The sequence below is a fragment of the Bolinopsis microptera genome, chromosome 11 (genome assembly GCF_026151205.1).
Source record: "Bolinopsis microptera isolate Bmic1 chromosome 11, MBARI_Bmic_1.0, whole genome shotgun sequence".
Lineage (NCBI taxonomy): Eukaryota > Metazoa > Ctenophora > Tentaculata > Lobata > Bolinopsidae > Bolinopsis > Bolinopsis microptera.
In genome coordinates this window covers 6266192-6281528 of record NC_087082.1, presented here as the reverse complement: position 1 = coordinate 6281528, position 15337 = coordinate 6266192, and the positions used below count along the sequence as shown (strand labels likewise).

General features: G+C 39.4%; 2 protein-coding genes across 7 annotated transcripts in view; both read right to left on the bottom strand.

Annotated features, from left to right (window-relative positions):
* Positions 1–14117, bottom strand: part of LOC134823570 (calmodulin-A-like) — a 97822-nt gene extending 83705 nt beyond the window's left edge. For all 5 annotated transcript variants that reach the window (XM_063835104.1, XM_063835101.1, XM_063835102.1 and 2 more), the window contains exon 1: positions 14105–14117. The gene's annotated coding sequence lies outside the window, so the exon portion shown is untranslated. The remainder of the gene's footprint in view (positions 1–14104) is intronic.
* Positions 3619–7734, bottom strand: LOC134823329 (proteoglycan 4-like). Of its 2 annotated transcripts, XM_063834756.1 has the most exons (7): positions 7390–7734; positions 7113–7168; positions 6420–6905; positions 5772–5837; positions 5445–5617; positions 4910–5243; positions 3619–4416 (listed from the first exon to the last, which is right to left on the bottom strand). In XM_063834756.1, the coding sequence occupies exons 2-6, from the start codon at positions 7158–7160 to the stop codon at positions 4952–4954; spliced, it is 1065 nt and encodes a 354-aa protein (XP_063690826.1). In that variant the 5' UTR covers positions 7161–7168; positions 7390–7734; the 3' UTR covers positions 3619–4416; positions 4910–4951. The 2 variants fall into 2 exon arrangements, with proteins under 2 accessions (XP_063690826.1, XP_063690825.1); XM_063834755.1 differs by lacking the exon at positions 4910–5243 and having other exon boundaries at positions 3639–4416.
* Positions 14118–15337: the final 1220 nt, after the last annotated feature.

Genomic DNA, 15337 nt, shown 5'->3' with positions numbered 1-15337 from the left:
ACACTTTTTTAGAGATTTTACCGGCAGTCGGCACAACCTCTAAAATCATCTAATTTGTCCAAATCCAATTTTAGGGAGGAGGCACCAACAGGGGGGCGCTTTTTCAGCGGGGGGCGCCAACAGGCAACGTTACGTCTGAACTCCTTCATACCCATGTTCCTGGGACAGACCGTGTTCCTGCTAGTTAAAACTAAAGCAGAAAGGATAGGATGCAAGCTGAAAATTATCAAATATTGAACTAAAATACAAATAAATATTTTGTCTTTAGACCGAGACCCGATTTTTCCACAAACGGATAGTAAATTTCGGACAAAGAGTATGCATAGAATTATGGGGTTTCTTGTGATGCAGACAGGTCGAAGGATATGCAAAGTCGTACAAGTTTTTCAAAGTTAAATTCAGGACAACATTTCTACAATGTGGAATGATTCTGACACCGTGCATGTTTAAATCTTACTATATATAAAGCGAGACGATATATATGGATGGGTTTATCCGTACCATTTTACTGACACCACGGCATCAACTTTAACGCGACTTTCCGCAAAAACCGTAAAAGATATACGATTGAAACTTTTTAGACTGGGTCAAATACTTTAATGGCCTCCAAATCAGCATTAAAAAATAAAAAATTGGCCAAGGAATAGGAGTTTTAGAGCCCAAAATTTGGACCCCCAAGTGGTGTCAAAAACGCGAATTAAATATTATTATTATTAATCAACTATATACAGCAAACACAAGATAATAGAAAATAAATCATAAAATCGAGTGGCCGAGTAGTCTCGACTCACCCGGATAGCTTCTCCATAAACGTCTATCATGAGCTTTGTACACTAAATCGTTGAAATTACTTAAACTAAATCTTTTATTTACAATCACAATAATGCTCTTCGTCATAATGTCTTTTAATAATAAATCAAATAAATTTGAACGAGGTCTTAAATAGATAATAATTATTTTAGTCTCTTGAGTCTTGACACCATTTTAGGGTTATACGAGTTCCTGCTAGTACTACATAATGCGTTCATTTACAGTCACTTTCAGATTATTACCGCATCCGGGCATGAAATTATTGTGGTCAGCTCTTGATCTAAAAGTTCTCGATAACATCTATAAGGACAATTTTCATGGTGTCTTATTTCTGTGGCATGAAATTTGACACTAAAGACTAAATTCAGCTTAGTAGATAAAGCATGCAGTCACCCAGTATCATGGTACACCCTAAAATGTTAATGTTATCAGTACTTACTCTAGAGAGAGAGAGAGTCACCCAGTATCATGGTACACCCTAAAAAGTTAATGTTATCAGTACTTACTCTAGGATATCTTAACATTTTCATTTTGCTTTCGACCATGTGGTTGTGTCACCTTTACTAAACTTAAAGTACTGAGAACTCTCTGCACAGTTGTACATCGTTTATTTTAATATGACACATCAACCGAAACATATTCACGTCCTCGTAGACTTTGCTCTCCTGGAAGGTACATCCATTTTATACTTGCTCATTTCTCTTTACATCGGTATATTAAATGTTTTCTTTATTGCCTTGAACTGGAGGAGGTTACGACTGGAAGGACTCCGGGGACCCCTATCTATGCACATTTGCCTGGCAGCTACACCGCTCTTTTTTATTGGTTAGTAGCCTTACTTCTTTTCTATTCTACTTCTAGTACAATGGGAACACTGGCTTTTAAAGTGTTCCCAAATTGTGTTTAAAAACACTTTTAAATATATTATGGTGCTTACATTTTTTCGGTTCGAAGATAACTTTAGGTTTGTGTTTAAACAAAATAATAACAAATTTGTCTCATCATTTAAAGGAGAAAACGTATGGAATCAAGCGAACATACTAGAATGTAAAAATGGACACTGGATAAAGGAAAACTGCATGGCTTGGAAACGTGTCCGCAACACGCTGAGTGCAGTATCCGAGGTAAACGAATACTTACAAAGTTAAACAGTGGTTAACGTGGGATACTGGCGTGTCGTTGTGATATTCACTTAATTATTTAATTAATCGTTGTGATATTCACTTAATTATATAATTATTTGTTAAACCGCCAAATTTTCGACTGTCTTTAGTTGCATGACGTGAGCTCTGGTTTTTAAGCCTTGGAGAATCGGAATATGTCAAATTTTGATACGAATGGTTTTGAGGTGTATGATCAATGAATGAGGTTATAATCATATGAATAAGCTGCACGTGCAGAGTGCAGACTATATAATTATAACCTTATTCAACGTCAGTTTGTGTCTTGAAATGCCAATTATAAGTCAATTTACAATAAGTAACATCTGACTAATTATAACTTTATAAAAAGATCTCACTTTTTACAAAAACTTCAACTTAAATTTTGTATAAATGTCACAATAAACTATTTTTGGGTTTTCGCATCAAAATTATTGAAATTAAATAGTACAATTATTTCAGGCGTTGGGAATTCTGTTCTTCTGGTTCCGCAGCCAAACATTTTACCTAAACCCCATTCTCAGCGGTCTCTTCATCTCCAACGAAACAAAAGCACGTGTCCTCAACTTCTCCCTCCTGGTCCTGATACTGAGCTACCCTGTAGGCTACACTGTTTACAGTGTGTCCAACTTCTGGTTACTTCACCACCAGTTCAACTACCTGGTAGATCATCATCTCTGTTACGAGAATTATACTAACAGTTCTTTAGCCCCTATTGGTGGATTCACTAACAGTTCTTTAGCCCCTATTGGTGGATTCCTCCCTGTCAACCTGACGGAAGCTGGAGGAGGGTTATTGAAAGGTTTATCAGAGCTGCAACACAAGGACCCAGTCCCCATGATAGTGAGCACTGTGTTCCAGTCTGTACAGCTCCTCCTCCACTGTCTGGTTATAATACCCTTACTAATCCCCTTCATCAGATTCGTAAGGGACCAGGAGAGGGACATGCCGGAAGTTAACACACTCCTCAGGAGGTGTCTCATCGTTACTGTGATTCTCCTAGCGGTCAATATCGTTACCTGGGTCTTTGGACATCTTCTAGCTCCGGTGATGCCCGTCTCAAAGTTCCTCCTGGATGCTATTGCAGACTCAAGGATCTGTGTGGGGATTATCATGGCTAGTTCAACCATGTCAAATTGGAGGCAAGTACTGATGCCTTGGCAGAGGGGATATCTTTCCATGTTCTCAGCCTTGATGGATGTCCGGAGACAGACTGAAGCTGGCACTGAAAGTACAGTCATACGAAATACTTTATCATATGATGTGTGAAGTACAGTCATACCAAATACTGTATCATATGAGTGTGTGAATTGTGTTTATGTTAAACTGCCTTTTCGATTTTACCGGAAGTATTTCTGGCTGGAGACTATAAAGTTAATTACCTTACTTATTAACAGTAATCACAATTATTCATTCATTATGGGATTTTAGATTTTATATAGTCTGAAGAAAAGACACCATCAAAAACGTCAATGGATGGTTGCCGTAATGGGTGCCACATGCCTAGCATGAAATATTTACCAACTTACTTGCACTTGTGTAAGTCTGTAGATACATTATAAGTATCGGGCGTTGCCTGCTACAGACTATCCCGAAACTAGAAGTATGATTAAATAATAATAGAAGAAAAGACAGCATTTTTCTTATGAACACATTTTTACTGTTTTAAATGGAATCTGACCTAAAATTATTATAAATTTCATAAACTTTTATTTTTAAATAAATTGCATGCCGATCAAATAATTTTGCAAGACAGGGATATATGACTTATATACTTATGACTACAATGACCATTTATTCACAATATGTTAGGTACTGCCAACTTTTCCCCTAACTCCATAAATCAAATATGGTGTTGATTGAATGTAAATTTGCTGAAAATTTTTACTACATATCATAAAACTGAAATGTCCTCCGCAATATTTTGAGTATTAAACAAACAAATTCTCCCTAACAGCCAAGTTCTTTTTAACGACCAAGTTTTCCCTAACAACCAAGTTTTCCCTAACCAAGTTCTCCCTAAACATGTTTTAAAAAGAAACCCTCCTCCACTAAGCGATCACCTCATAATTATCATTCGGCTGCGTAATCATTGCCGATAGTAGTCGGATAAGGGTGAGGGTTAGGTATAGGTTGAGCTTCAGCTCTACCATTGCTCACCACCACTTCACCCGGCTCCGGGTCAGCGGGTCCACTCCTCAGATCCTCTATGTACGCCACACTGAAGATCACAACCACAAGCGCGATTATCAGCATCCGGAAAAGTGCCAACACGATTCTCCCACCAGTGCTGTCGTCTGCAGAGGAGAGGAGGATGGGGAATTGGAAGAGGAAGAGGGTGGCTGTGAAGGAGAAGATGGTTGCAGAAAGGGATCTCAGAGGACACTTCTTTGCGGAGAGAAGGTTGTAGACGAAGTACAGTGCTGTTGTGATTACTACTGTGAGCCTGAAATAATTTCATTTTATTAGCTCAATTAACGAAAATATCAGCTGATAGTAATGTGTTTTTTAATTTCTCTGAAAAATTACAATCTGTTAGCTGTGATTGTAAGGACCCAAGAGTCAATGGTAACATGGGTTTGTAACCATGGTAACAAGAGTCAATGACACAGATGGGGTAACTTTGTAAGGCAGGAAGAAGAACGGCGAAGATGTCAAATACCTTTTTGTGTGAATTGTCGCACTTGTGACTTGCATCACCGCTCAAGTAGAAAGCAAAAAGGCAATACAAAATCTCAAAATGCGGAGCTTTAGTTACAATAACGAAAGGAAATCAAACTAATTCCAAAAAGTAAACTTAATCACAATGATGCCTTTATTCAGGTTACCCCATCGGTGAATTTAAATATAAAATAAAACCCCAATTTACCGCGGAGCTTGGGGGAAAAGAAAAATCCGCGGTAAATCGGGGTTTGCAATAATATAATAATAAAACGTACTTGAGCAGTGAGCCAGCCACTGAGGACACACTCTCTCTCTCTCTACTTGTATAAAAGCCGTCGCACACGTCGCGGCACATGTTTAGCAGGGGGAGCAATATCATCAAAGTACACAGCCACATAGAACACGGTAATAGCAGCTATTATCAGGAATTTTATAAGAGCGAATATGGATTTAGCAGCGGTGGAACCGGGGTGCAACATGCTTGGAGCATACATGATGAAGACAAACGCTAGGAATGCAGCAGTGGTGCGGCATATTGATTTTAGGATATTGAATTTGAATAAGTATTGGTAGAGTCCAAAAAGGATAGTGGAAGTAGCTACCATCAACCTGAAATTTCCTGATTCAGGCATTCACAAAAAGAGAAAGAAATTGATTATACCATGCATCATGCTTTAGCTATCCAAAATAAAATCCAATCTTGTTGATCGTCAGCAAGACTAATTATCGTCAGCAAGACTAATTATCGTCAGCAAGACCAATTATCATCAGCAAGACTAATAATCATCTCCCAAACAGCGCTAAACTCACCACATCATAACGAGATTCCAAGTAGCCCCAACATCGCTGGCGCACTCCCCAACAAATACCCAGAACATTAGCAGGAACTGAGTGAAACCGAGGTATGCGAACAGTTGGGGGAGAGTTGGCAGCCATTCCATCAGCTCAATGTGTCGAGATCCTTTCGGCTTCTTCTTGGATGACTGTAAGGTGTATTGTAATGTAATGTAAGGTGTAAGGTGGATTGTAATGTAATGTAATGTGTAAGGTGGATTGTAATGTTTCATTTTTGTGGATGGCACTGCAATGATTTCGAATTTTATGGGGTTTCATTATTGTGAATAACTCAATAATTACCTTTTTGGTTGTTGTCGTTCTCTTTTGTTCATAATGCTCGTGAGGTGGATGATAGGGTTGTCCAACCTGAAATTCATTGCATAATTACATAATTGCATTGCATAATTACATTTTGATAAAGTTAATTTCTACAAACGTTATCAACGCATCTTTAACAGTTCGTCGGGAAGCTTTGTCTAAATCTGAAATGACATGATAAATATCTGGATTTACATTTAAATCCAAGCATTAATTTTGCAGTTTCAGCAATGATAAATATTGTAGTAGCTGGTAGATCATTCTGGCTTTATTTTAAACTGTTCTCATTTTGAACTGCATGCATTGGTGATAACTGATTTTAAAGGTGGCATGAAACATACAGTATAGTTATACACTCATGCAAATAAGTCTCTGTACGCTGTAAGGTAGCTGGAACACGACTGTTTGGGGCGATTCAAACTTTTCATGATAACAAATAAGATAAGGTAATAACTTTCTTAGATTGCCATGCGTTTTACATCTATCTCTAGTTTTTAGTTTCCACCCCATTCCTTAATGGTAAATGATACGTTGGTTCCCTTGTACCATTCACCACAATTGGTAGCGTAGCTCAGCAGCGGTACCGGGTACCATTTAGTTGCCTCTCTAGCTTAGCATTATCACACTCACTGGTTCAACATTAACAAGCGGAGCTTGCTCGGTGTCATTATAGAAGAGTTCAACATCTACTATTGCTGGTTCATCCTTAGCGGTTCTAGCAGGCGGTTCTTCAAATGTTACTTTGACATTATCTGGAACCACTTGTGGTTCTACAGCAGCAACTACTGCTGGTTCTGCAGCTTCAACTACTGATGGTTCTACAGCAGCCGCTACAGGTACAACAACCGTTTCCACGGGTGGCTGAACTCCCTCAGATGACCCTAGAGCCGTCAGCTCAAGCTGCCCATATTCAGCTTCTATGGGCTTGTGTGTATTGATAGCCTGCTCGTAGTCATCGACAACAATTGCAGGCTGCTCTTCCGCAACCGGTGCGGGTTGTTCAACAGCAACTGGTGCGGGTTGTTCAGTAGCAACCAGTGCGGCTGGTTGTTCAGTAGCAACCGGTGCGGGTTGCTCATTTACAACCACGTTTTCGGTTACACTAGCAGCTGCAGGCTGAATTAGACTTTTATAATAATTTTGTTATGATTATTTGACAAGCATCGCGTTGGCAGATCAAGCATGCAGTTTAAAGATCAATCAGGAATTTTCGAACACAAAAGCTGGCGATAGTTTGACAGTCGCCGATGCTGATTAATAAAATTTTCTGTAAATGTAGATTGTAGACCCCCCACTTAATAAAAGTAATGAATGTAGACTTACAGGCTCAGCTACGACCACGGCAGGGTAGTCACCTCCCTGTTCTGCCATTCTTCCGTCTAGGGGTCGTTATTTATATTATTGATTATGAAACATGCAAATTATTGGGCAATCTTCGATAAGTAAAGCTCTTTGTATCATTTTTGAAACGGGAGCTTTTCGCGTCGTGCATCATTTTTTTATTTTGAGCACCGATTCTGATTGAAAAACTAAAATGAGGAAGGATCAAAAGCAGAAGAAGATTAACACATTTAATTTGAAAGCTTCAGAAACAAACAACCTGTAGTATTAATAATATGTTTCCAGAACCCTCCTCCAGTTGTGTAAAACTGATAACAATCAATATCGAAACCTGGACTAAAAGAACGGAATGCAATCCATTAGAACGACAGTGATTTGAGCCTTGAAATGTAGCTATGGATCATTAGTTGCAGGACCACTTGGTATTATGAAGGAGCAAGTTAAGTACACTTGGTATCAGTCGGGCACATCTCATGAGGGAGGTGACATTGAACAAGCATAGTGACAGGTATGCAGGTATGCTGACGTTATGAAATCGAGACAGAGAGAAATTGAGGCAGAGACAAATCGAGGCAGAAGGCAGAGAAAATCGAGGCAGAGAGGCAGAGAGGCAGAGAGGCAGAGAGGCAGAGAAGCAGAGAGGCAGAGAGGCAGAGAGGCAGAGAGGCAGAGAGGCAGAGAGGCAGAGAGGCAGAGAGGCAGAGAGGCAGAGAGGCAGAGAGGCAGAGAGGCAGAGAGGCAGAGAGGCAGAGAGGCAGAGAGGCAGAGAGGCAGAGAGGCAGAGAGGCAGAGAGGCAGAGAGGCAGAGAGGCAGAGAGGCAGAGAGGCAGAGAGGCAGAGAGGCAGAGAGGCAGAGAGGCAGAGAGGCAGAGAGGCAGAGAGGCAGAGAGGCAGAGAGGCAGAGAGGCAGAGAGGCAGAGAGGCAGAGAGGCAGAGAGGCAGAGAGGCAGAGAGGCAGAGAGGCAGAGAGGCAGAGAGGCAGAGAGGCAGAGAGGCAGAGAGGCAGAGAGGCAGAGAGGCAGAGAGGCAGAGAGGCAGAGAGGCAGAGAGGCAGAGAGGCAGAGAGGCAGAGAGGCAGAGAGGCAGAGAGGCAGAGAGGCAGAGAGGCAGAGAGGCAGAGAGGCAGAGAGGCAGAGAGGCAGAGAGGCAGAGAGGCAGAGAGGCAGAGAGGCAGAGAGGCAGAGAGGCAGAGAGGCAGAGAGGCAGAGAGGCAGAGAGGCAGAGAGGCAGAGAGGCAGAGAGGCAGAGAGGCAGAGAGGCAGAGAGGCAGAGAGGCAGAGAGGCAGAGAGGCAGAGAGGCAGAGAGGCAGAGAGGCAGAGAGGCAGAGAGGCAGAGAGGCAGAGAGGCAGAGAGGCAGAGAGGCAGAGAGGCAGAGAGGCAGAGAGGCAGAGAGGCAGAGAGGCAGAGAGGCAGAGAGGCAGAGAGGCAGAGAGGCAGAGAGGCAGAGAGGCAGAGAGGCAGAGAGGCAGAGAGGCAGAGAGGCAGAGAGGCAGAGAGGCAGAGAGGCAGAGAGGCAGAGAGGCAGAGAGGCAGAGAGGCAGAGAGGCAGAGAGGCAGCTGATGCTAAGCATATAGGTTTCAGTATCAATCGATACAAATTTCACTTTCATAACAACAATTCTAAATTTGTTCAATGTTGATTTCAGGAACAAGGTGGCAGCTCAGAATAGTAATACAAAGCAACAAACACAAACAGTTAACTAGCTTAATCATTTCGAACTTTTATATTTTTGCAGGAGTAACGCAAAAGCTCGAAATGATTGAGTTCATTTCGGTTCTATGATGTTGAGATAAAAAACATTTGGTTTGACCTAAAACTCCATTGTTATTATAAAACTGTCGCAGATAAACTGACAAACGTTAGTTTGAAGAACTAATGATACACTGTGTAACTGCAGTACTCATACAAAGTGATGCAATCAACAAAATTATTGATTAATCTTGGTTATTCTCATTAGAGCTCATTTAAAGATGTAGATTATCTTTTTATCAGGAAGCTGGTTCTCCTGTGTATAAGAGGAACCAGATCTTCTGTCAATACAGTTGACAAAAGCTGTGAGAGCAACTTTGAGTTTGCATGCTTTTTATCAAAGCTTAGTTAATTAGGAGTCCCAAGGACTCAATAAATTGATAATAAAAATCTTATCGATATAATATGTTGTTGTAAATATTCATGTTATTAGAGCTCACTGATAGTCTTCAATTTATCAAGCTAAACAGTAAACACAATAAACATTCAGTCACCAATATAAATAATTAAACTAGTCAATCTATAAACAATTTATTCACGTAATACTAATATGACATTAAATGAAGTTAAACAAGAAGTCATCTGTATAGATTACTATAACCATGACAACTGTAACCATGACATTGGTCCCCTAAAATAGCCGCAGTTATTAGATCACCTTCAAAATACAGTGCCGGTATACTATACTGAGGTTATGAATATGAAAACACTCATTGTCGGCGCTTTAAATTCAAATTGATAAAATCATCTGAGTATTGACCATATTTTGTATGTACTCGGCTACTCCATTGTCGTTCAGACTTTGGGGTGAAATAACAAATAATAATTCTTAGCCCCTTGGGTAATTTTAGAACAGGTTTATAAGTTTGACAAAATTGGAAGCCATGATGATTCAGGTGTATAAGGAAATTGTGCCGCGTATAAGCCAATCACTTTTTAGACTGAGTCTACAATGTGATAAAAGCAGAAATTATTACCAGGCATCGGACAAACAACAACAAATAATCACAAAAATTTGAATTACTTAATCTCTTAATTATAGTTTTACTAATTTACACATTTTTTTCATATAGTCCACATCTTTGTGTAAGTCTAAAAAAGCTATAAAAAGATCTTTGAAACAAAAGAATTGAAATACATTATGTACGGATAAAACTTATTGAACTCAACTAAATCATAAAACTGAGAAAAAACGAGCCAAACAGGCCCACATGTGCTTTAGCAACTTTGACGCTCGCATGAGTAGGTTTTGATATTTGCCCAAGGTCCATTATATGCATTGCCGATCCAACAAAGGTTAACCTCTTGTTTGTTACAGTATAATTTTGACTTTTAATGATATTCAGAAAACCTAAACATTCTAGGCAACGTTTTATTATCCACTATCGTCTATCAGATATATAACGGTAACTCTGACATAGCTACGAAACTCTCATTTAGTTTAACTTCTTCCATAAACCAAAAGTCTTAGCCTTCTTCACACTGATTACTTTATCCTCTCCTCTCTCCTCAAGGCACGTCCATCCTGTTCTTCACAACGAAGTTCCTGACGGCAGGAGGGAGGTGGTCTCTTGGAGGCACAATCTCCTGCCTGTACGCTAGCGCATACATGCCCGTAATAAGCATAATGAGGAAGCCTCTGAAGAAAGTGAAGGTAGCTTGGTAAGCCCGGGAGTAGTAGGAGGTGGTGAGGGGGGCTTCAAAGAGGGAGACGAAGGTGAGGAAGAAGAGGAGGGTTGAGGCTCCAGCAGCCCGGGCACAGCGCTTCACGAAGAACATGTAGATGAAACAGAACATGTTCATCAGCAGGAACACTATCCTGAGGGAGTGTCCGGTTACCATGGTTACTTTACAGACAAGGCATCTGGTTTATTAATAATTAATTAATTGTTTAGAATCTGGCCGTTCTAGAAATTTGGATCCAATGATGGCTTATCGATCATCTGAACGGTACCAATATTATCCTGTATTTCTACAGTTAGTCAAATTAAAGGCTTTGAAAATGATTTTCCTTCACATTTTGTTCGCTTGATTTTGAACCTACCATGAAGGATTGACATAACCTCATATGGTAGTGTAAAGTGTTACCATAGTAACACTACCATAATATAAGGATTTTGAACCTACCATGAAGTAATTTGGAACCAATCCTCAGAAGCAGCCAAGAATCCATTTCCCAATTGTTCCGTACAGATAGCAATGAAGCGGAAGAAGTTGAGGAAGAACTCAGTGAGGGCTAGGAGTACGAAGAGTTGAGGTAGTGTTGGTAAATGTTTGACTAGCTCTATTTCATCACCATCCTCGCTATCTTCTCGTATTTCCGCTGCTTCTAACTCTGCCTGTTCCTACGAATCATTGACTTTTAACAATAAATTTCTTTTGAATATTATTTAAATCTGAGATGATAGTGATAAATATATTCAATAGCCAAGCCATTATTTCACAAACCAAATAGTTTACTTTAGTCTACCAGTTTACTGTCAATATAATTAGGATCGCAGTCAATAAAAGTAGTGAAATATAATAAAATATAGTGAAATATAGCGAAAAAAATGAAATGTAGTGAAATATCTTACCCTGCTCAAATCACCACCTCCTAGGTGAATGTCAGCAAAGTTTGGTACATGAACACTAGGAACACTGGGCACGTGGACGTTTGGAAACACGTTTACTTTCTCCTGGTCACTCCTGAGAAAGGTTTGTTACCATGGTAACACTAAAGAGTTATTCTTCTAATAAGATTTTATTTTTCGGGAGTCGCCATGATTTAAATGTGTGTCCGTTTGTGTGAATCTTTCAAACACAATTCAGGAAGTCACAAAGTGCCATTGCCAAGTAAGTAAGAGAAATAAAGGGTAAAAGGTAAACTGCCCTATCAAGCAGTATCTTAAACGATACGCATTTGTATAGATTACTATTACCATGACAACTGTAACCATGACATTTTGTGGAAACAAACGTATTTGGTGCAAACAAATGACTTTAGGATGAGCCTCACAACACTCATTTTATTGTGCCACTGCCCCATCACTTACACAACCCCTTGGTCCTGATCCTCCATTTTATTATCCTCCTCCTTTCCTCCGAATATGAATCCCTTTATTGTATCGACCCCGGATCGCTGGAATTATCTAGCTAAAATGAAGGATTAGCATTACCTTATATGGTAGTGTTACCATATATTATAGCAACACTACCATATAAGATAGCTAAAGTGAAGGGGTATGCCGTCAAGCAGAGTACCATTATTTGGTTAGTTGATAGTTCTAGAATTTATTTATTTATGAAAACATATCAAGTGTTATAAATTAGTTAGTGCAGTTACTATGGTTACAAGTGTTATAAATTCATGTTTGTAGAGATTGCTGCACCTCTTCCTTGTTTTCAGGAACTGCGTAATTCTCCACAATCCCCTGTTCCACTAACACATCCTCCCCTCCAACATCTCCTTGCTCTTCAACATCTGTCCTTATATGGGCATCACGTGGCCCACTAGAGGCCTGCATCATGTTGGTCTCCGAGCCCGGCCCTTCAGGGACCTCAATAGTAGGATGCTCATTTTCTTGATCCATCTCTGGTTTTACGAGTACTTTCTGCTATGCACGGCCGAATAAGATAGCACCTTGCTTTGGTGGCTCTCAGTGAACTGTGTTTTTTAACGACTGTGTTACAATAGTTATAGAATCATGATTTTGTGCGGTTTTATTTAGCAATTTTTATAGCTTAACTATTATAACTGTATAACTGAGAACGTTTTGAATACGAAGGGCGATATAAACGAGTTTTAAAAGTTAAACATAGCTTATCAAACCGCAGCTACCGGCCTGCCTTATAGCCGGAACGCCACCGTTTTACTGTTTAAAAACAGAAATTAACGCTGCAAATTTACGTTTCTCAGACTTAAAGATTAAACAAATTTAAGTTACAGGTCATATTATATGGGAATGTTAAAGTTATATTCAGCGAATTTTATATTTTTCTGGAACAGTGTCTGGTATCATTTTATTAACATCATATAGTTCGATAGCTGTTGGGGACGAAGTGAGAGTCTCAACTCAGTGTTTCAAAACAATTAGAAACGTCGACAACTAATTGTTTTGAAACACCGAGTGGAGACTCTCACTTCGTCCACAACTATCAAACTACATTAAAATTAACAATTACACTAAAATAAAAGGCAAACACGGAAAGGTAAAATACAGAACTATTATTGATATGCTTACATTTCAAGTGTTGCTGTTAAGGTAAAATAAAACAGGTAGTTGAGCTTACATGTATTTGTACGACACGTGATGTCAATGGATCAACATTCAACCTGGACGGGGGTTTGAAAACTAAAAGTGGATCGGTTACTCAATGAGTTCAGAGTTGTAGTCCAGTCTCCAGAGTAGGTTGTTACAGATTTGGAGGCATTGGTATATGACTCGGTCAGAGGCCAAAGCAGAGTTTGTATAATTTATAACTATTTCCAGGAATTATATGCACTAAAACTCGTCGACACTGAGAGCTGATAATTTGCAGATTTCCAGCAAGCTGTCGGGAATTATTACGCGTAGCCCGAAGAAGCGAAGGTATTATTGTATTATAACGTATATGAGTCTTCATCGGTCGATTGAAAATGTTGTAAATAAAAATTATTGAATATTATAGTTTGTTGTGGATTCTCTCTTCCACTTTAAAATTGTGTCATGGCATGGCAAACTATAGTATTGACTTAATTTTCAAAGAAAGACATGGCATGTTGTAATAAGGGGCAAACAAAAACACGATGAGGAGGGCTCAATTCCAGGGCCGGGGGTCGGGACTCGGGGACCTTTATGTGGTGTAGTGACGATACTGGTTTGCCATAATATATAGAATAAGGCGAAACAATCACCCTCCGATATTATCCGCTGTAAATTACTTTTCACCCATTTTGAGAAATTCCTTTTTAGCTCTCCTCCACCTTATTTCCACCCATTTTTTAAAATTCTTCTTTAGTCTCCTCCACCTTACTTGGCTCGTCAATCCCTGAGCGTGGCGCTCTTTTCAATTTCAAGCTTCCTGAACAGGAGAGATACGTGAGAGACGCGAGCAATAGACTAGCAAGCTAGGTAATGTCCTCCGCAGTACTGTCCTCCAGGCTCCATCGCTATATATAGTCTTCTATACCTTCCAAAATTCCTGCATGATCGGGCTTGCCACATATTATTGAAATTGTCTACCTTTAAAGGTTTAGTGAGGCAAATTATTTGTTGGAGACTTTGTAAGATCTGCTTCACATAGTTTGTAGTTTGCTTTGAGTTTTTAGTTAGTGCAGAGTTGTTGACGATCACATTGTTAATAATAGGTTTGTAGTTTTGATGTCGCAGTAAATAATATTATGGGGATTGATAATTTTTAGAAAGCATGCGCTGGTAAGTGTTTCCAACGATACAAACTATATTGTGATTCTTTGCTAATGCTCTTTCCAAATCAATCAAAATTGTAGGGGTTTAACCAACATTCAAGCCTTTAAATAAACCCTTAATTTGTACCTCAATTCTGAAAACATTGTACAGGGGGGAGACAGCTCACCACGCTCCAGTTACACGGCACGGTGTCAACTGTAACGATGGGTTCCAGATTCTACACTTGATTGTTTTACCCCTCGCTTTCTCTACTGTTGTGTACTTTGAGGTCATGGACTCTGCCGAGGAATGGTCGGTGGAATAACTTTGAACTTTGTGACACGTATTACTATGTTTTTTAATAACAAGATTGTTCCTGTTTTGAACTACCGCAGCTGATTAGTTCCGTTGGTGGTGATACAAAGTCATTTCGTATTCATTAGAATGATTTTGGTATCGAGAGTTTCTTGATCAATTTTGTCTCTAGGTATGAAAGTGTAAAAGAGGACTACCCTTCAGACGCCCCTAACAAGGAGATACTGATATCCTTCACGCTAGTTACTCTCCTACTGCATGGTATAGGTGCCTTTATAGTCTGGAGAAGATGTGGCGGTTACAGGTTTTTAAATATTATACCCAGCTGCAGCTAAGAAATAAGAATCTAAATTTATAATAATCTATGTTTGAAATAAGAAACGTATAACGATAACGTAAATTCATAATTTTATAACTTCGGAATGCAGCTCTTTCATCTTTGCCGTAGCACATGCACTGAAAGCATAATGTGAGATGTCCAATTCATTTCATTTCAGGAAAAATTTCATAATATTAGCATCATGGGAAATAAGCGTGCCCACTTACATTTTAGCATTCCTTTTCTTCTTCACAGATTCTGTTAATTCGGTGAGTATCTTATTCTTAAACATTCGCGTAGTTATAAAAAATTTATCGTTTTACATTTGTTTAAGTAAATCAGGGGACCTGGGCTTTTTGAAAATTAATTTTTTATTTCACTTGGTTACTAATAATTTGTAATTATTAAAATGTAAATCGAAAAGGGACGGTAACTTGTTCTTTTACAGGGAGT